The 16580-nt window shown below is 46.9% G+C and overlaps 1 protein-coding gene and 1 long non-coding RNA gene across 3 annotated transcripts; one reads left to right on the top strand and one right to left on the bottom strand.

Annotated features, from left to right (window-relative positions):
- Positions 1–8546: 8546 nt before the first annotated feature.
- LOC114768607 (uncharacterized) lies at positions 8547–10138 on the top strand. Its single transcript, XR_003743077.1, has 2 exons — positions 8547–8677; positions 9632–10138. It is a non-coding gene; the product is annotated as an uncharacterized LOC114768607 (long non-coding RNA).
- A 782-nt stretch (positions 10139–10920) lies between these two features.
- Positions 10921–16105, bottom strand: ap1ar (adaptor related protein complex 1 associated regulatory protein). Of its 2 annotated transcripts, XM_028960964.1 has the most exons (10): positions 15767–16105; positions 15127–15175; positions 14974–15000; positions 14855–14880; positions 14338–14434; positions 13322–13420; positions 12818–12885; positions 12644–12717; positions 12294–12416; positions 10921–12205 (listed from the first exon to the last, which is right to left on the bottom strand). In XM_028960964.1, the coding sequence occupies exons 1-10, from the start codon at positions 15838–15840 to the stop codon at positions 11943–11945; spliced, it is 900 nt and encodes a 299-aa protein (XP_028816797.1). In that variant the 5' UTR covers positions 15841–16105; the 3' UTR covers positions 10921–11942. The 2 variants fall into 2 exon arrangements, with proteins under 2 accessions (XP_028816797.1, XP_028816798.1); XM_028960965.1 differs by lacking the exon at positions 13322–13420.
- Positions 16106–16580: the final 475 nt, after the last annotated feature.

Raw genomic sequence — 16580 nt, 5'->3', positions numbered from 1 at the left:
GGGGTTACGATTCCGAAGTTCTAAAGCTTCTGATTCTGAGGGCACTATTTTCAAAATGGTGCGGCGCTGAGCTTGTTCATTAGCGTAAGGTCCGAGACGTCCTCAGCATTTCCGTCGAAAGACAAAACAAGAACGAAGACTCCAAATCTCCAATTACGTTTTTTATTAAAACGGAACGTGGGAGGGGGTCTAGCAAACACTGACAGCTCCCCATATTCCAAATGCTCAAGATCGTGTGCCTGGGTGACGGCAAACATTACACGCCAACAAAAGGAGCACTTGTAGTCCCTCTTCTTCAAGATACCGGTTCTTACCAAGCAGTTCCTTACGGTTTTATTTATTTATGTCAATCCTGAGGATGCCTTGACCTCACATTTAGTGTGTAGTGCGAAGCATAGAGTTTAAGCACCAGCATGTTTTTAAATGGTTATTGCGATATCACATTAGCGCACAATTACATGCATTATGAAATATTTCATTCTTTGTCGGCAAAGAGAGTCGTTCATTTGCGATTTTCTCAGCACTTCCGCCAACCGCTTTCTGGTTTATGGTTGCCGGCCGGTCTGATGGGGCCTGCGCCGCAGCACTTCACGAAACGCAGCACAGCACACGGTGCACACAGTGAAATTTGTCCTCTGCATTTAACCCATCACCCTGAGTGAGCAGCGGGCAGCCATGACAGGCGCCCGGGGAGCAGTGCATCCATTAGCATCAGTTTTTGGCGCATTAGCATTGTCCTCAAATTATCAAGATTATTCTTTCCCCAAATAAAACCTGCCGAAAGCAAACTGTTCTTTTCCAAATTCTTATCAAATGGTTCGCTTCAAGAAGCCTTAGCTTAAATTTTCTCGACATATTAAAAGAATGTTCACACGTTATATTCATTTAAATCATGTAAAGGTCCATATTACTATATTGTTCCTGGTGTTATGTATATGTATATATGTTTTATCCACTTACAAGCATCCTACATGATGTTATCCAGTTATCTCCTGTTCAACCTGTTCATTGTACAGAAAAGTTGTACTTTTCTTCAATATAGATAATCTGTACAGTATTTAAGTTTACATTTACATTTACATTTAAGGCATTCCGCAGACGCCCGTATCCAGAGCGACTTACAACGTGCTTCCATGTTACCATTGGATGAAGTGACCAATTCTGGTTCACTAGGACCCCCAACTATGAATACAATCTTTTTATTCACTCTGCTGTAGTTTCTATACAGAAGTCAGACAAGAAGAAGGTTACAAGTTCATCTAAATATTCTCTAAAGAGGAAGGTCTTGAGCTGCCGTTTGAAGGTGCTCAGTGACTGAGCTGGAAGTTCATTCCACCACCGAGGGGCCAAGACGGAGAAGAGTCTAGATGTTAGTATAGTTTAGTTTAGTGTGTATATACATATATATTTTCTTTTATTGATTGCACTATGGGGTCTGTGTGAAATAATGTTCCAGTTGCACTGACAATTATTCTAGTGGATGTCGAATAAGTACGTTCAGTCCCATATTACGCAGAATGCACCGCGGTGGAAATAATAAACTGTGTCGTTCAAACCTGACACTGTAGAAGGCGGAAAAAAACGTCCAGCGCTCTAGTCATTCTACCAAGACAAGAGTAATAATTCCACTCGGGGCTCTCCGCGAACAGCCCCACTGCGGCTGTCCGTGTCAGAGCCCGAGATGAAGGCCATTTCGGATGACTGACGCCGCCACAGCTTCCTCGCCGCCTAGAGGCCACGGGCCGCTCAGGTGCCCGTTCGGCTTTCAGGCGTCCGGCCGCTGCAATAACGGGCTACCGGGAAACCATCAGTCATCTTTCCCGTCGCCCTCCTGACAGCCCTTGAGAATTACGCTTTCATTACGGAGCGTCGGGAATGGGGACATCTCTCTTAATTCTCGCGCGTTTGGCTCGGTTTCTCCTCTTGTTATCTGCTGGTGCATGTGGGTGCGCACGTCCGGCGCAGGCCGCTGAACAGCGACCCAGTGGGGCGAGAGGGAGCGGAAATGGATTTACGTAAATCAATACTCCTGTTTGGTTGCGATGACCTGTCATGCGGGGAGACAACCGGCTCTTTAATAAAACAGGCCGATCCGATCCGCGCTGCCGGGAGTCGGGGGGGGCGGCAGTCGGGGCTTCGCCACTTCCTTTCTCAGACGACCGCCTGACCCCACCGAGGTCACGAGAAGAGGGGTGTTGGGGGCAAAACATCACTGTACATTCGGTTGGTTAATTACTGCAGTAACAACCGGAGGTGAGGACGCGAAACACAGGAACTGTGGAAAACCGTCATATCGGTGGGAATAATAAAAAGTAAAAGCATTTCCACAGTCACTACGCAGCCAGAACCTCTTCGCGGCTCCGTGGTCATAAAAAGTCGCTTGTTAGTGAGGCTGTCTGTCAGGAAACACAAAGATTGGACTGTGGGAGCGGTGGGAAAAGGTCACGTGTTCCGGTGATTCCGGAATTCTCCAGTTTCAGAGCGATGGGTGCGTCAGCGAGGCAGTGTAATGATCTGGGGTTGCTTCAGTTGCTCTGGTCCGGGTTCAGGGGTCGAATGTGCATGCCCCACAATAACAGATAATGCAAAATATGGACAATGATGCAAACGATGGATTCGTTTGTCTCACTTGACCAAGCCAAATTGAACAAGTGAACCATGTGAATGGGAGTCTAGCATGAAATGCAGAATAACATAGAACATAAAACAACAATAATGCACAACATTTCATATCTGATATGGTGTGTTATGTAACGTTGCCACTATGATAACAACAACGTTTATTTCTTATATAGCCCAAAATCACATACAGTATGTCTCAATGGGCCGAAACCATGATGGTTGGCATGGTCGGCAGTGGGTGGGTGGGTGTGTAGAGCTGAGGCTGCTGAGTAGAGTCTTTGGAATTAGATTGGCAGGCCCCATAATCAGAAGGTTGCCGGTTCGAATCCCAATCCGCCAAGGTGCCACTGAGGTGCCACCGAGCAAAGCACCGTCCCCACACACTGCTCCCCGGGCGCCTGTCATGGCTGCCCACTGCTCACTCAGGGTGATGGTTAAATACAGAGGACTAATTTCAGTGTGTGCACCTTGTGCTGTGCTGCTGTGTTTCACATGTGACAATCACTTCACTTTCACTACTGTGCGTGGCGTACGGAATTTAAGAGAACTCAGCATTGCACTGCCCCCTAGAGGACGGTCAAACTCGCCGATAGGATTAGTTGAAGGCGACTGGGCTTTGAGTCCAAGACGAGTCGGAGTTCATTACTCTTACGCTCTGTCCCGGGCCATCGCCATCGAGAGAGGCGCTGGATTCTTTATACAGTAGGTGGAAGGGAGGACGGTGACGGAGGCCCCTGGACATTAAGATCGGCCGAGGCGCTCCATTAATGCGCCGCGGCCTTCGTATCCCGGCCCGTCACCTGTCAAATAACGGATGCCTGTTATTAGACTTACGCACTCTCGCCTGAAATAAACACGCGAGGACGGGGAATTCGCTTCACGGCCCGGGCCCTCCCCGCTGAGATCTTCTCGGGACGTTCCGGAAGGCTCGCCGAGGCCCCTGTTCTCACACTCGACGCTGACATGTTTATGGAACGGCGAACGCCGGCCGCAGCACTTTGTTGCCTTCGCTCCGCCCACGAAGGGCACCAAGGAGCCAAGCCGAGCTTCTCATTATGCAACAGCAGCTTCCCCGAGGACCTTCCACGTCTCTGGTGTGGAAAAATTTACAATTCATTATGTCTTCAGCGTGCCGAGCATCTAACGTCTGGTGTGACATGCCGCCCAGTTCTCGGTGTCTGTGTGGGGGGACAGGAGGACGTTTAAAAAGCAGAAATGTGATTAAAGGGGAGACGGGCCGGATCTGAAGGTGGCCTCCCAGCCGCCGTGGCACCTCTTGACGTGCTCTTTGATTTGCAGCTCATCTGAAAACCACTGTCCTTATCCGGGAAAGCACCCATTAATTTGCCTGCCACAGATCTAATAGGTGTTGAGCGGGGGAAATTGCAGGCCGGGCTTCTGTCTTCTCCTGATGGGCCTCGAGGAGACCAGAACTGTTCAGAAATGTCAGGAGATGACAGCAGACCTGGTGCAGGCGTGGGATTAACACCTGTCTTGCGTGATGCACGCTCCCCCGGGATGGGTTCAGGACCAATTGAGACCACATTCTGGGGTTTGGGTTCCACAAGCTGGGCCCAACTCAGTCGCATGTGATGTGCTGCATGGTGTGATGCTCAGACGATACCTGTCCGCTCACACTAATGCACTGCTTTGGTCTTTTGTGCAATTCTGTGGACAGAAAAAAAAAAATTATCGAACGAGCAAAGTATAACAGTATAATGGTGTCATATGGTGTTAAATGAAAAGGTTTAAACATGCAACTTATTTTAAGCAACCACACAGAGAGATAAGTCTTCAATATGCAGCCATTTTAATGCTTTTTTTTTATATGGTTCTTCAGACGGAACAAAAAAAACATTTTAAAACTCATTTCTTTGGTAAGTCGCTTTGGATAAAAGCGTCGGCAAAATAAAGTAAAGTAAAATTAAGTAAAGTAAAGTAATTCACAATTTTATAATGCATTTTAATATATTCATATATTTTATTTAAAAAATAAGATATTCTTGACACCAATTGTTTCTGTGTGATCTGTGTTGTCATTTTGTTCACTCAAAATACCTGCTGGCCAATGGGTGAAGCCCCGCCCACATGAGAGAACTGTCCAACCGTATTCTTTTACTTTACTTTATTTTACGTTTACATTTACATTTACGGCATTATGAATTTACTTTTTGAATAAGCGGGTTTTCACCTGCTTCTTCAAGGTGGTGGTTGTCTCGGCTAGTCGTGTGGAGGAGGGCAGGTTGTTCCACCAGCCAGGGAACAAAATGGAGAACAGAGTTGATTGGAATCGGAGACCCCGTGAAGAGGGAATTTTCAGTCTCATTTCATTTGCTGATCTGAGAGAGCGTGCAGGAGTGTATCTAGGTAGTAGTGTATTGATGTAGGAGGGCGCAGTTCCATTTACAGCCCAGTAGGCGAGCATCAAGGATTTGAACTCAATGCGAACAGCTATGGGGAGCCGGTGGAGAGCGGTGAGAAGAGGTGTAACATGGATGTATTTTGTCTGATTGAAGATGAGACAGCTGCCATATTTTGGATCATCTGGAGTGGTTTTATGGTGACTGCAGAGGCTCCAGCCAGGAGAGAGTTACAATAGTCGAGTTTGGAGATGACCATTGCCTGGACGAGGAGCTGCGTAGCCTGTTGCGAGAGAAAAGGCCAAATCTTGCAAATTCTCAGGCAGTGTAAACGTAAAAACTAGCAGCGTAACTAAAAGTATCACAATCATAAAATGAAAAAGAGCGAGATGTAAGCAAAACCGTATGTTGTCAAAATTCCAGCTTATTATTTTACATTTCAACATCATATTTTCGAAAGTTCCGTTTCAAATTTTTGCCACGAATCTGATTTCATAAGGGATCTACCAAAGCATCTAAACGTCGGTGAGGACCCCAGGCAACTGAAGACCTCTCTCACATTGGTTAATGTTAATGTTCACGAGTCCACCGTCAGGAAATGGCACTAAGGGTGGTAGTAATAGTAATTTATCAGGCGCCCTTTTCCATCTTACCATTGGTAGTTACAGGGACAGCCCCCCCCCCCCCCCCTCCCCCCAGTACAACAGTTCAACAGTATTGACACTCAGACACAAGTGTCTTGCTCAGAGACACAATGGTAGTAAATGGGATTTGAACCTGGGACTTTGTGGTCTTCAGCTTCGGAGGTGAGTGTCATCTAAATTATGCATATATATGTTGAACCATGTTTGCCAGCTTTCTTTTTAATCCGCCAGTCCGTGTTTACGGATTTGGGATTCTTGCTGTAAGAATGGACATCACGGGAGCCTGCTTTTGTCTTGCATAACAGATGTCTGCAGGGGGAGGTGTGACATTCCTGTGTCGACGGTTGTGGGTGAAGATTCGACACCCCTGTTTTTACATGCCTTTTGTCCGACGGCAACGTGTGAAGTATCAGCCGTCAGGACCGCCCACCCTCTTTGTCTTTCCCAAATGGGAGGCACCGGGGGCGTGACATCAGAAACAACAGGTTCTGATTGGTCAGTGACAACTTCCTGTAGGCCAGTGACAACTTCCTGTAGGCCAGGGGTATAAAGGTCTGCTCACATATGGAAAAATGGACCTCTGAGCTTTCTTGCTCAGGGGGTTTTCCATCGGAAGCCGGAAGGCTTCTGAGCCTTTCTCTCCCCCTCTCTTTCTCTTCTCCCTCTTTTCTTTCCCTATTTTCTCTGTAACCTTGGTACCTTTTTACATTCAATATTCACATGTAACTACAATAATTATTTACCGGTGTTAATAAATTAGAAACTGTTCATTTTTAACCTCTACTGTGCCATGCCTCTTTCTGCCAGGTAACATCAAATTGGAGTGGTTGAATACAAAGTGCTTTGTGTGGAGGGAGAAAGAGTTTTTTCTACACACTCTATTCTCTTCTCCCACACCACATGGTCTTCATTGTTTTTACATTGCCATGTAGAGGCCTGAAATGAACATTGCGTCGGCACCATGACACTCATCATGAAAGGTGCTATAGAGTGATCAATACAACAGTATTGTTACCTGATGGCCTTTGTCTGACGTCCCAGGGTGCGAGTGTTGCCGATTGGTCTGCGGTTGCAATACCACTTTTTCTGGAAAAAAGATGCTTCATGAATGACCTCTACATAAATTCTGTTATTTTTTGAAGAAAGAATAAACTTCACCATCTTTCGTGCACGTTAAAGTGAACTGGGAGGCTTGGCTGGGGACGTATTGGACACTAAGTGAAAGTGACACTGGGAAGCAAGACTTTGGCGATTGGCACGTGCACAAAGCTGGGCACATAAATATTGAACAGGTGGCTCCTTTAGTGGGACGGAAGGCCCCCAGTGATGATGATGGATATTCCGCGGCAGAGTGCAGACCCCCACCTTGGCAGGCACACCGTGGGGCTAATTCTGTTCCCCGAGCTGTCAGACGCCCTTAATGGATGCAAATCCGAGGCCATGGACCAACTTCCACTGTCAATTTTACATTTTCGCTTCGATCTTCCATCCCTGCTTGCAGCTGCCCATGGAATCCATGGTTAAGCAACTGAAACACTGAAGGTGTCCCTGGAGCAAGACAGCAGCGCACATCAGGGAAGCGGTCGCTTCCATTTCTCTCTGCATTAAATTGAAAGCCTTTAGCGTTGCCAGATTGCAGGAATGGGTGCACACACTCTTATTTATCAGTAATGTGTCACAGGAAATAAAGGTATGGAATTCCAATCTACTAAAGGTTAAAAATGCAGGACCGCAGTTATGATTTAACATTCTTTAAAAGAGATTTCTACTTTCTACCTGATTTTTTGTTTTCTTCTCCAGAGCATTCTGTCTTTTTTAGGCATCAGCCCACTTAAAATAATCAGCCCAATCTGGCAACACAGTCCTGTTCTACAGTTCTACAGTCCTACAGAAATATTATCCTCTGGTCTAGTCCAACCATCAACAGCATATGCGACCCACACAATGCGCCTACACTCGGCCCGGATACCGCAAAGAATGACGGCCCTTTGGTTGCCCAGATCTAGTTTGCCAGAGGTGGGTAATCCAGGTCTGAAGATTAAAAACCCACAGCAGGATTTTTTACCAACCTTGTAGGCACAAATGTTCCATCAAGAGGATTCCAGCCGTGTAAGATTCAGAAAAGAAATGACATAAATTTAATTCAATCAATTTACTTCATAAGAATTTCACACCTTTCTTGTATTGGTTTGAGCCAGATTTGTTCATTAAACTGAACCCATATCAGGAGCAGGAGTCGGCCCCTAATCTGGGCCATACCAATTTTGGTATGTGGGGAATACATTTTTAAAAATGGCAATGGCAAAAGTCGAGTGATATTTCTTTCATGAGGGCGTGAGACATTGGTCTGAATGCAGCAGCGATTGTGGGACGCACGCTTCCTCCGAACTGCAATGCAATATTTACAGCCTCGCTCCCTCGTTCCTAACAATTAACATTCTAACTCGCTGTAAATGATGGCCATGTCCTGTGAAAGCTCTCCAGATGCTTTCATACAAAAGATCACAGAAAGGAAGCCCTGTCAACATCGCAACTCTCCTGACCCAATCGCGCCCCCCCCCCCCTCTTCCAGGCAGTAAATTTTCGCTGGACTGCCCCTCGTCCCGGGCGCCATAATGGCCCGGAGACGGGGCCTTTGTGCCAGATGCCCGGCGGCCGCGGTGGAATGCGCTCCCAGTGTTTCATTCACGACCGAGGCTCCTGTTTACATCCTCTCCGGCCACCAGGACCCAGACGCCCGCCGCCTCACCCACAGCCAAGCCGCAGGCCGCGCACAACACGCAGTATTTAAACTGCTCGTTCTTTAAAGATGGATTATGACGAAAGAGCGGAATAGAAGAGAACCATTGCACGAAAAACGAGGGGGAAGGTTGTGCAACAGGATGCTGTTGAAATAAAGTTATGCTTTCGTATTGCACGCCATGCACCGCCAAGCGTATTTCAAAGTGAACACCTGAACAGAGTCGAGTGGCGTTGGCGACTGTGAGACCCGGCGGTGAGAACAGCTCTGGTCTCTGCACCACAGGAAGTAGTAAATTCTCGCCATTACAGGTATGGGGACGCTGATAACGTAAACCGCCCTCGGCCACTTGTTCCTCGCTGCAAGAGGAAGAAAGAGAAAGAAAGGAAGGAAAATATGGTGCGACGTGGGGGCGGATTTGGTCGGCGAGGCCTGGGGAACTGAGGAAGAAATGAATGAACCTGCATTTCTAAGCCTGGTGCATTGATTACGGTTCATTATTCGGGCTTCTGTAATACATGGGTCTGTTATTGCACAATGTTACATGCAAGTTATTTGGGATAAATGTGTGTTTTTCGACTGGCTCTATAACACCTGTCAGCCAATTACGATTCATGTTTGGAACAAACCGCAAAATCCCAGACTGAATAACAAGGATCTTGCATGAAACTGTTAATTCGGCATAATGCTCCCTAGTTTAAAGTGAACTCTCAGTGTGACATTGATCGTTCTGTTATTAACTGCTCTTCAATTTAAAACCGTCAGAATTGTTCAGTGTGTAACGGTGTGTAAGGCTGTGAATATGAGCAAAGAGACATTTTATAGCAATCGCTCGCCGTCTCGGAGCTATTGCTCAAATTTCAAATTCAAATTTTATTTGTCACATACATAGTCATACGCGGTATGATGTGCAGTGAAATGCTACAGACCACAGTATTGCAAATGATGCCAGTGTACAATGAACCAATATGCAAATATTGCAAATATAACCAAATATTACACTTTTACGTCTTTAACATAAAATATGTGTAACTGGTAGGGTGAAGGTGTGCAAATGAGTAAAAGACCATGTTTAAAGAAAAGAGCCATAAAAAAAAGAGCAGACTAGAAATTATGTACATACAGTATATGTGTAGTACAGTGGGTCGTTGTATTTTTCCACTGAAGCTTTTACCGCCATCTCCCACAATCCAGCGCTAGATGTTATTTTTTATTTTTTTTGCTAGAGGCTCTTTCTCACGACTGTGATATATCTTCATTTGCAGCCTCCATGGCCCCAACATGAGACCACCATCCTAAAGGAAGATAAAGCTGTTCTACCAACAGCCGGGTTCGATACGGGGAAGGTCACACACAGTCAGGCTGAAGCAAAAGCATAAAAGATTATCCTTGTTTCTGCGGAGTCGTGGAGGTGCTCCAGATGCTCAGCAGCAACTCTGGCTCAATGTTTTGACATCGCGATATATCGTGATGCGGGCCTAGAGGGCACAATTTGGTGCCATCAGCCCCACACTGATGTGCTAACTCTGCACCCGGAAACTGCAAGAGAATGCTAACAAGATTGATGTAAAAAAATATATACATATATTTTTATTTTAACACAATTCAGATCCTAATGAGCCCATGGAAGAAAAATGTAAAGAATTACTGCCCTCTGCTGTCCAGATCGGGTGTCTCCCCATCTGGAACCAATAAAAGGGAAGCAATATTGCCCCCTGCTGTCCAGACCGGATGTGTTCCCATCTGGAATAAATAAAATGTAATCAATACTGCCCCCTGCTGCCCAGAATGTTTTTTTTTTCAGCTGTAATAAATAAAAAGGAGTCAATACTGCCCCCTGCTTCCAGAAAGGATGTTTCCTGACATGAAATAAATACAAGATAAGCAATACTTCCCCCTGCTGTCCAGACAGGTTTCTTTTTTCAGCTGGAATAAATAAAAGGTAATCAATACTGCCCCCTGCTGTCCAGAAAGGGTGTTTCCTGACCTGAAATAAATACAAGATAAGCAATACTTCGCCCTGCTGTCCAGACAGGGTTTTTTTCAGCTGGAATAAATAAAAGGTAATCAATACTGCCCCCTGCTGTCCAGAAAGGGTGTTTCCTGACCTGAAATAAATACAAGATAAGCAATACTTCGCCCTGCTGTCCAGACAGGGGTTTTTCAGCTGGAATAAATAAAAGGGAGTCCATACGGCCCCCTGCTGTCCGGAATGGGCTTATTTTTTCAGCTGGAATAAATAAAAGGTAACCAATACTGCCCCCTGCTGTCCAGACCGGGTGTTTCCTGACCTGAATTAAAACTATTTAGCATTGCAGATTGAAAAAAAGTTACGAAGTCTATTAGCATATTGCAGGTTGGGGCTGAGCTGAGAGATGACTGCTTCTCCACTCTCAGCACATAAAACACCAACACACCTCCACATGCTGTTTGTTTGTTATAATATATATAGGATTTTTTTTTTTTTTTTGAGATGTCAGAGAAATTCAGTCAGTGGTTTGCAGCACTGCAGTGTCGTCCCACTGGATCACGTCATCTGAAAGGAATACGACGCTGACCATTCCTTTTTTTTTATTATTAATAAGCTCGTACCTTACTCTGACAAAGCGTCCAGTGCAAACGTAAAAACAAGAACAGTATAATACAGACCCAATCAAACCCCACAAGCTCCCCATCCGTCATACCATAAAGTTGCATTAAAGCTGAATACCGTACGCTGTGGACTAAAAGAGCTAAAGAATTTTTCTAACGAAGGACAGTAGGAAACGCGAATCTGTGACACTCATAACAAAAAAAAAAAAAAAATCTTATTTTCACACGTCAGAAAGGACATTCTTTTATAACATGGGAACAAAGACATAAAAAAAAAAGAATCTCAACAGAAGAGTAGAGGCCAGATTTACAATCATTAAACTAACTTAACTCGCCCGTGTGATTGTGCTCTGCGGTGACTTTAAAGTACTGAGGTAAACTCAGTAGCTGAGGTTGATTGACAGGAAGGTCTGTTTCATGAATATTTCACATTAGGTCAATGTTATAAAATGTAAAAAGTGAAGGAAAAAAAAAAAAAAAAAAAATCACTCCATCCTGCCCACCAGCGATGACCTACAAAGTTGTGGAAATCAGGCAGGATGGCCTTTCATATCTACAGGTCATCAGCGCCATCTCTGCATTATGTAGGCACTGTAAATATGAATTTTCATAAATTCTCTGATCAGGAAATGACATTATTTGTACAATGAGATTTTAATGATGTGCAGAATGTAATTCATTCTGGGTTTTAAAATCAGGAGGTTTTTCAAAATTGCACTTAAGACAATCAATGCAAATGAGGCCAATGCTAGACGTAATGGTCCCTTTGTTTGGGTTATTAGAGCCTAAAAACAAACTGTTCTAATCCTTTAACCCTTCAAAACTGATCACAAGAAGGATCTTGTCCCTCGTTCACAGACGCTGGTAACAGTCGGATCTACTCTGTCACCGGTTCATGAGGTCCTGACCCATCATGGTTGATGATTTTGAGGTGCTGGGCTGACAATGTGATCAATCTTACAGTCCTACAGTTCTTGGACAAGACTATCTGTCCTGCTTCTCCAGGTCATTGCCGTCCTCAGAGGGAGTGTCCAGCACGGGGTTGACGAATCCCTCGAACTCATCATCGTCTTCATCATCTTCGTTGTGAGCACTGATGAAGTCGTTCTCCCACTCCAGAGCGTTGGAGTCTTCAGAAGCGGACGCTGGGCCACTGCCGAGCACCTTCCCGCCAGGTCGCAGGGCAGCTCGGAGGATGTCCTCCTCCGTTCTGGAACGTTCCCACGACTGACCCATCCGGTTCATACCTACACATTCGGGAGACACGACGCCACCTGGGCCTTAATGCTCCTCAGCGGACACGTCAGTGTAACGTGGTCTGTAGAAGTTCCTCACCTTCTTCATCCTCCCACTCCAGGTCCAGGGAGGTCCCGTCATCATTGGTGGAGCGGGTCTTGCTGGTGAAGTCCCAGCTGTTCTCAGTGTTGGGTGTGACTACGTTGGTCTCCGACGACAGCCCTAGAACAGAGGGACACGTGACCAGCCAAAACTACGAAAGGTGATAAATACACAGCGTTAGATACGGTCAACATTTCTGGAACGTTCTTACATTGTTTTAAATGGAACATCTTCGACTTCGTTTCGTTTTCCTAACCGGCCCATCATGCTGATCACATGCAGTAATATTTGGTGAAAATCGGAGGTTCTAGCGTTCTGGTCTGCGGGTATAATAGAACTGGGCTCACGGTTTCCGCGGAAGGCCTCGGATTGAGCCTTCGCGTTCTGCGGGTGCGCCTCCAACTCCGGCCCGGAGACGTTCCTGTCCCCCCCCCCCGACACGGAGGAAGCGATTAGGATTCTCTGGAATATTTGGCATTACGGGGTCAGCAGCTATAAAAGTCCCGGCTGACGGCACTCACTTCCTCTGGTGGCCGGCGGCGGCGGCAGCGGCGTCCAGCTTCGCTCCGGGCTCTCGTGCAGGTCGCAGCTTTGTGGAGGAGAGGGGAGGCGGGATTAGGGACGTGAACGCATCCGATTGGCTGAGACACTGTGAACTTACGTCAGTGTTAATGGATTGGTGTACAGTCCTACACTCTGATAAATTGTGCTTTACAGACCCTCTACTGCTTTACCACGGTAACCGCTGTCAAAATGTGTGAGAAATGAAAGAAAGAAAGAAAGAAATGATAATGAGGGAGTGAGCAGGTGAGGAATGCATTAATAACAAGACAAATCAGCCGGGTGAAGCAGGGTCAACAGAGGCTTCCATTCTGCACGATGCGACAGTCAAAATGGATGCGGTGACATCAGGAGCATTGATGTCGCCCAGCTTGTGAGAATTGTGAATATAGACAGAAAAAGGGCTCGGAGGGCGGGGCTTCGTGAAAATGGGAGGGGCTCGGGCGTGCCCAGTGCCGCCTCACCTCCTTCTGTATTCGTCCCCGTGCCAGCCGTGCGGCCTCGCGCTGCGCAGCAATTAAAGCCTCCTCTTCTAACCTTAACTTCTCCTCTTGTGCCACTAACTGGGCAGAAATAACAAAAAAAATAAAAAAATAATGAATAAGAACAAAAATATTTAAAGAACGCAAATACAGGGGGGCAAAAGCAAATGGAAATGCAAATTAAAACCATGGAAATGGAAACCAGACGATAATTAAAATATACAGATAGATAGACAGATAAGATATGTTCCCTAAAAACTAGCAATTTTGAAATAATACCACACAGGGCCCAGTCAGGTCCTGCATGTTTTCTCTCACATGTTGGTGTCTGATGCACAAAAAGACTATGGATGCAAAGGACTTGTCACTTTCCGTCACTTTAATTATTCTTGATTATTAAACCCATTATTTATTGATTATGCTCACTGATTATAACCGGCAATCTAGTCAAATACTATTGACGGAATAAATAATATTTATAATATATAATAATATTTATAATATATAATAATAAATAATATTATGATCTGCGACATACGGAACGCGTCGGGAGCTGACGGTGACCTGCGGGCGTGGCACGTAGCGGAGCTTTGGCAAGTAGCCTAGTCGCCTATGAACCAGAAGGCCACAAAGTCCCAGGTTCGAACCCCACTTACTACCATCGTGTCCCTGAGCGAGACACTTAACCCCCGAGTGTCCCCGTCACTACTGGTCGCAAGTCGGTCTGGATAAGGGCGTCTGGTAAAATGCTGCTCTGTCGCCCCCTTCTGGTGTCTGCTAAAAGGTAAAATTAGGAAATCTAGTCTATTTCCGTCGCCTCTCCCAAATAATTCCCCATTGGAAAAATTTGTCCAGTGTTGACTTTTCCCACTATTACTCGCTACTCCGACTCGTTCCTCGACAGCGTCCTACGGGCACGGCAGAGACTGCATTTGTGCACTGATCGCCGGGACGTTCCCGCGAGCAGAGGGTCCGGACCGCAGCGCCGCCGGTCCTACCTCGGCATTCAGCTTGGCGTCTATCAGCGTCTGCTTGTCCGAGATGGCGGCATAGCGGTACTCCTTCAGGTGTCCCATCTCCTCCTCGCTGATGGGTCTGTGGGGCAAAAACCAAGCGCGCATTACCGACAACGCACAGACCCAGGACCCCCGCTGACACACCCCAGTCCGTTTGCATGCTGAATCAAGTTAGTTTTAAGTGAAGTGATTGTCATTGTGATACACACAGTGAAATGTGTCCTCTGCATTTAACCATCACCCTGAGTGAGCAGTGGGCGGCCATGACAGGCGCCCGGGGAGCAGTGTGTGGGGACGGTGCTTTGCTCAGTGGCACCTTGGCGGATCGGGACTCGAACCGGCAACCTTCTGATTATGGGGCCGCTTCCTTAACCGCTAGGCCACCGCTGCCCAATTACAGAATGCAAATGATGAAATAAACCCAGCGAAGCGAAGCACGCGTACGAGGACCGCGTCCATCTTCAGCTGTGAGGGTACAAGGCGCGGCGCGGTACGGTACCTTGGGCAGATTTCCGAAGTCTCACCCTGTAGAGGGAAAGGGGATTGACGTGAATGCGCAGGCGAGTGAGAAAGGGCATAAAAGACGTCGCAGCGGAACAAGGGTTTTCTTTTCCTCACCTCGTCACTTTCAACCAGATTCTCAAACTGATAATAAAAAAAAAAAGGGAGAGAGAGGAAAAGAGATTAGAGGTGGAAGGGCATTGTGGGTAATATTGCCTCTAGTTATAAAATGATGGATATAATTAAAGATAGATCAGAGGTACGCCGTACCTCGATGGTGTAATGTTCTCCGGTGGTGCTGCTCCTGAAGTACCTGGACCTGCGGGCACGTTACAGTACGTCAAAATCGCCAGCACACGACCGGCTGTTACCGTCCCCGGCGACACACGCGCAGAATTACCACAGTTCACTAAATTCTCTCTCAGACTACGATTAAAGAAAGAGAACCGACAGGGGCGTGGTCAACAAACGCAGAGGCGGGACAGTATGATCCACACTGTAGCTACTAGCCCATCCAGCACAGTGGAAGGGCATTGTGGGAATTATTGCTTCTTGTTATATCCCATAATTTTATAACTAAAGATAGAGAATGGGTGGTCCCACCGACAGGGGCGTGGTCAACAAACGCGGAAGCGGGACAGTATGATCCACACTGTAGCTACTAGCCCATCCTGCACAGTGGAAGGGCATTGTGGGTAATATTTGTACAACTAGAAATATCTGATGTCTAGTTGGGACGGGGCGTGGTCAACCAACGCGCTCAATTTCACCACTTTTTCGCGCAACCAGTCAACTAAACGCAGCATTATATTGCCGAATGCCAGTCGTGGAGCCTAATAGAACCTCTCCAGCCACGACTGTCCAAAGATCGCGGCCGCGGGCTCCAGTGTCACTGGACCTTCATCCTCACCCTCCTCCTCCGCGCTGGATCCTGTTCGCGCCCCGCCTGAACGTGGCGCAGCAGTGAGTCCAGCAGTTCCCCATGGCATTATTCTGTCCGACCCCGCCGCGGAAACAGGATACGCGTCCGCCTAGCCGGATGTCATCTCAGCCGGCTAGCGGGCTAGCACGCCGGCGCCGGTGCCGACGCTGTCGCACGGGCGGACCGAGACACGCGGCGTTTCCCGTCGCACATCGCGGCCGCGGGCGGTCGGCATCAGGTGCGCGGCTGACGCGAGTTTCCCGACAGCCGCTGGCTCGCCGTCCTATTGTTGCCGCTTCCTGGCAGCCCACGTGACTGACGCTTCGGCTACGGGGGGCCGTGTGGGTCAAACCGCTTGAGCTCAAAGCCGCCACTAGGGGGCGACAGACGCCATTTTTTTTTTTTTTTTTTTTTACAATTAATTTTATTTAGTTCTGAATTCTTCATCTGGAATTAGGGATGCAAACCGTCCCGGATTCCGAAATATGGGTGGTTTTTAATTTGTCCCTTCAGGGGGTGTTACATCGTGCAAGATCACTTTATATTGATCTTTTATTATGGCCCGGCAACATGAAGCGCTGAGAACACAAAAACTACAGATCCCATAATGCAGCGCTTCAATTGCCTTGCCAAACTGCAGCTGAAACTGTACAGGAGCAGGGACGTGCGATGCCACCGATTTCCTTTTACCAGGCACAATTCAGGTTGGTATACATGTTTATGGTCTCTTCTGGTATACAGTTTTGTCTCTTCTGTACAAACTGCATTTCCTGCATTAGGGCTGGTAACAGGTGATTGGTTG

Source organism: Denticeps clupeoides, chromosome 18 (assembly GCF_900700375.1).
Source record: "Denticeps clupeoides chromosome 18, fDenClu1.1, whole genome shotgun sequence".
Classification (NCBI taxonomy): domain Eukaryota; kingdom Metazoa; phylum Chordata; class Actinopteri; order Clupeiformes; family Denticipitidae; genus Denticeps; species Denticeps clupeoides.
Note: the sequence above shows the minus strand (reverse complement) of the source record. Positions and strands in the feature narration are given on the sequence as shown.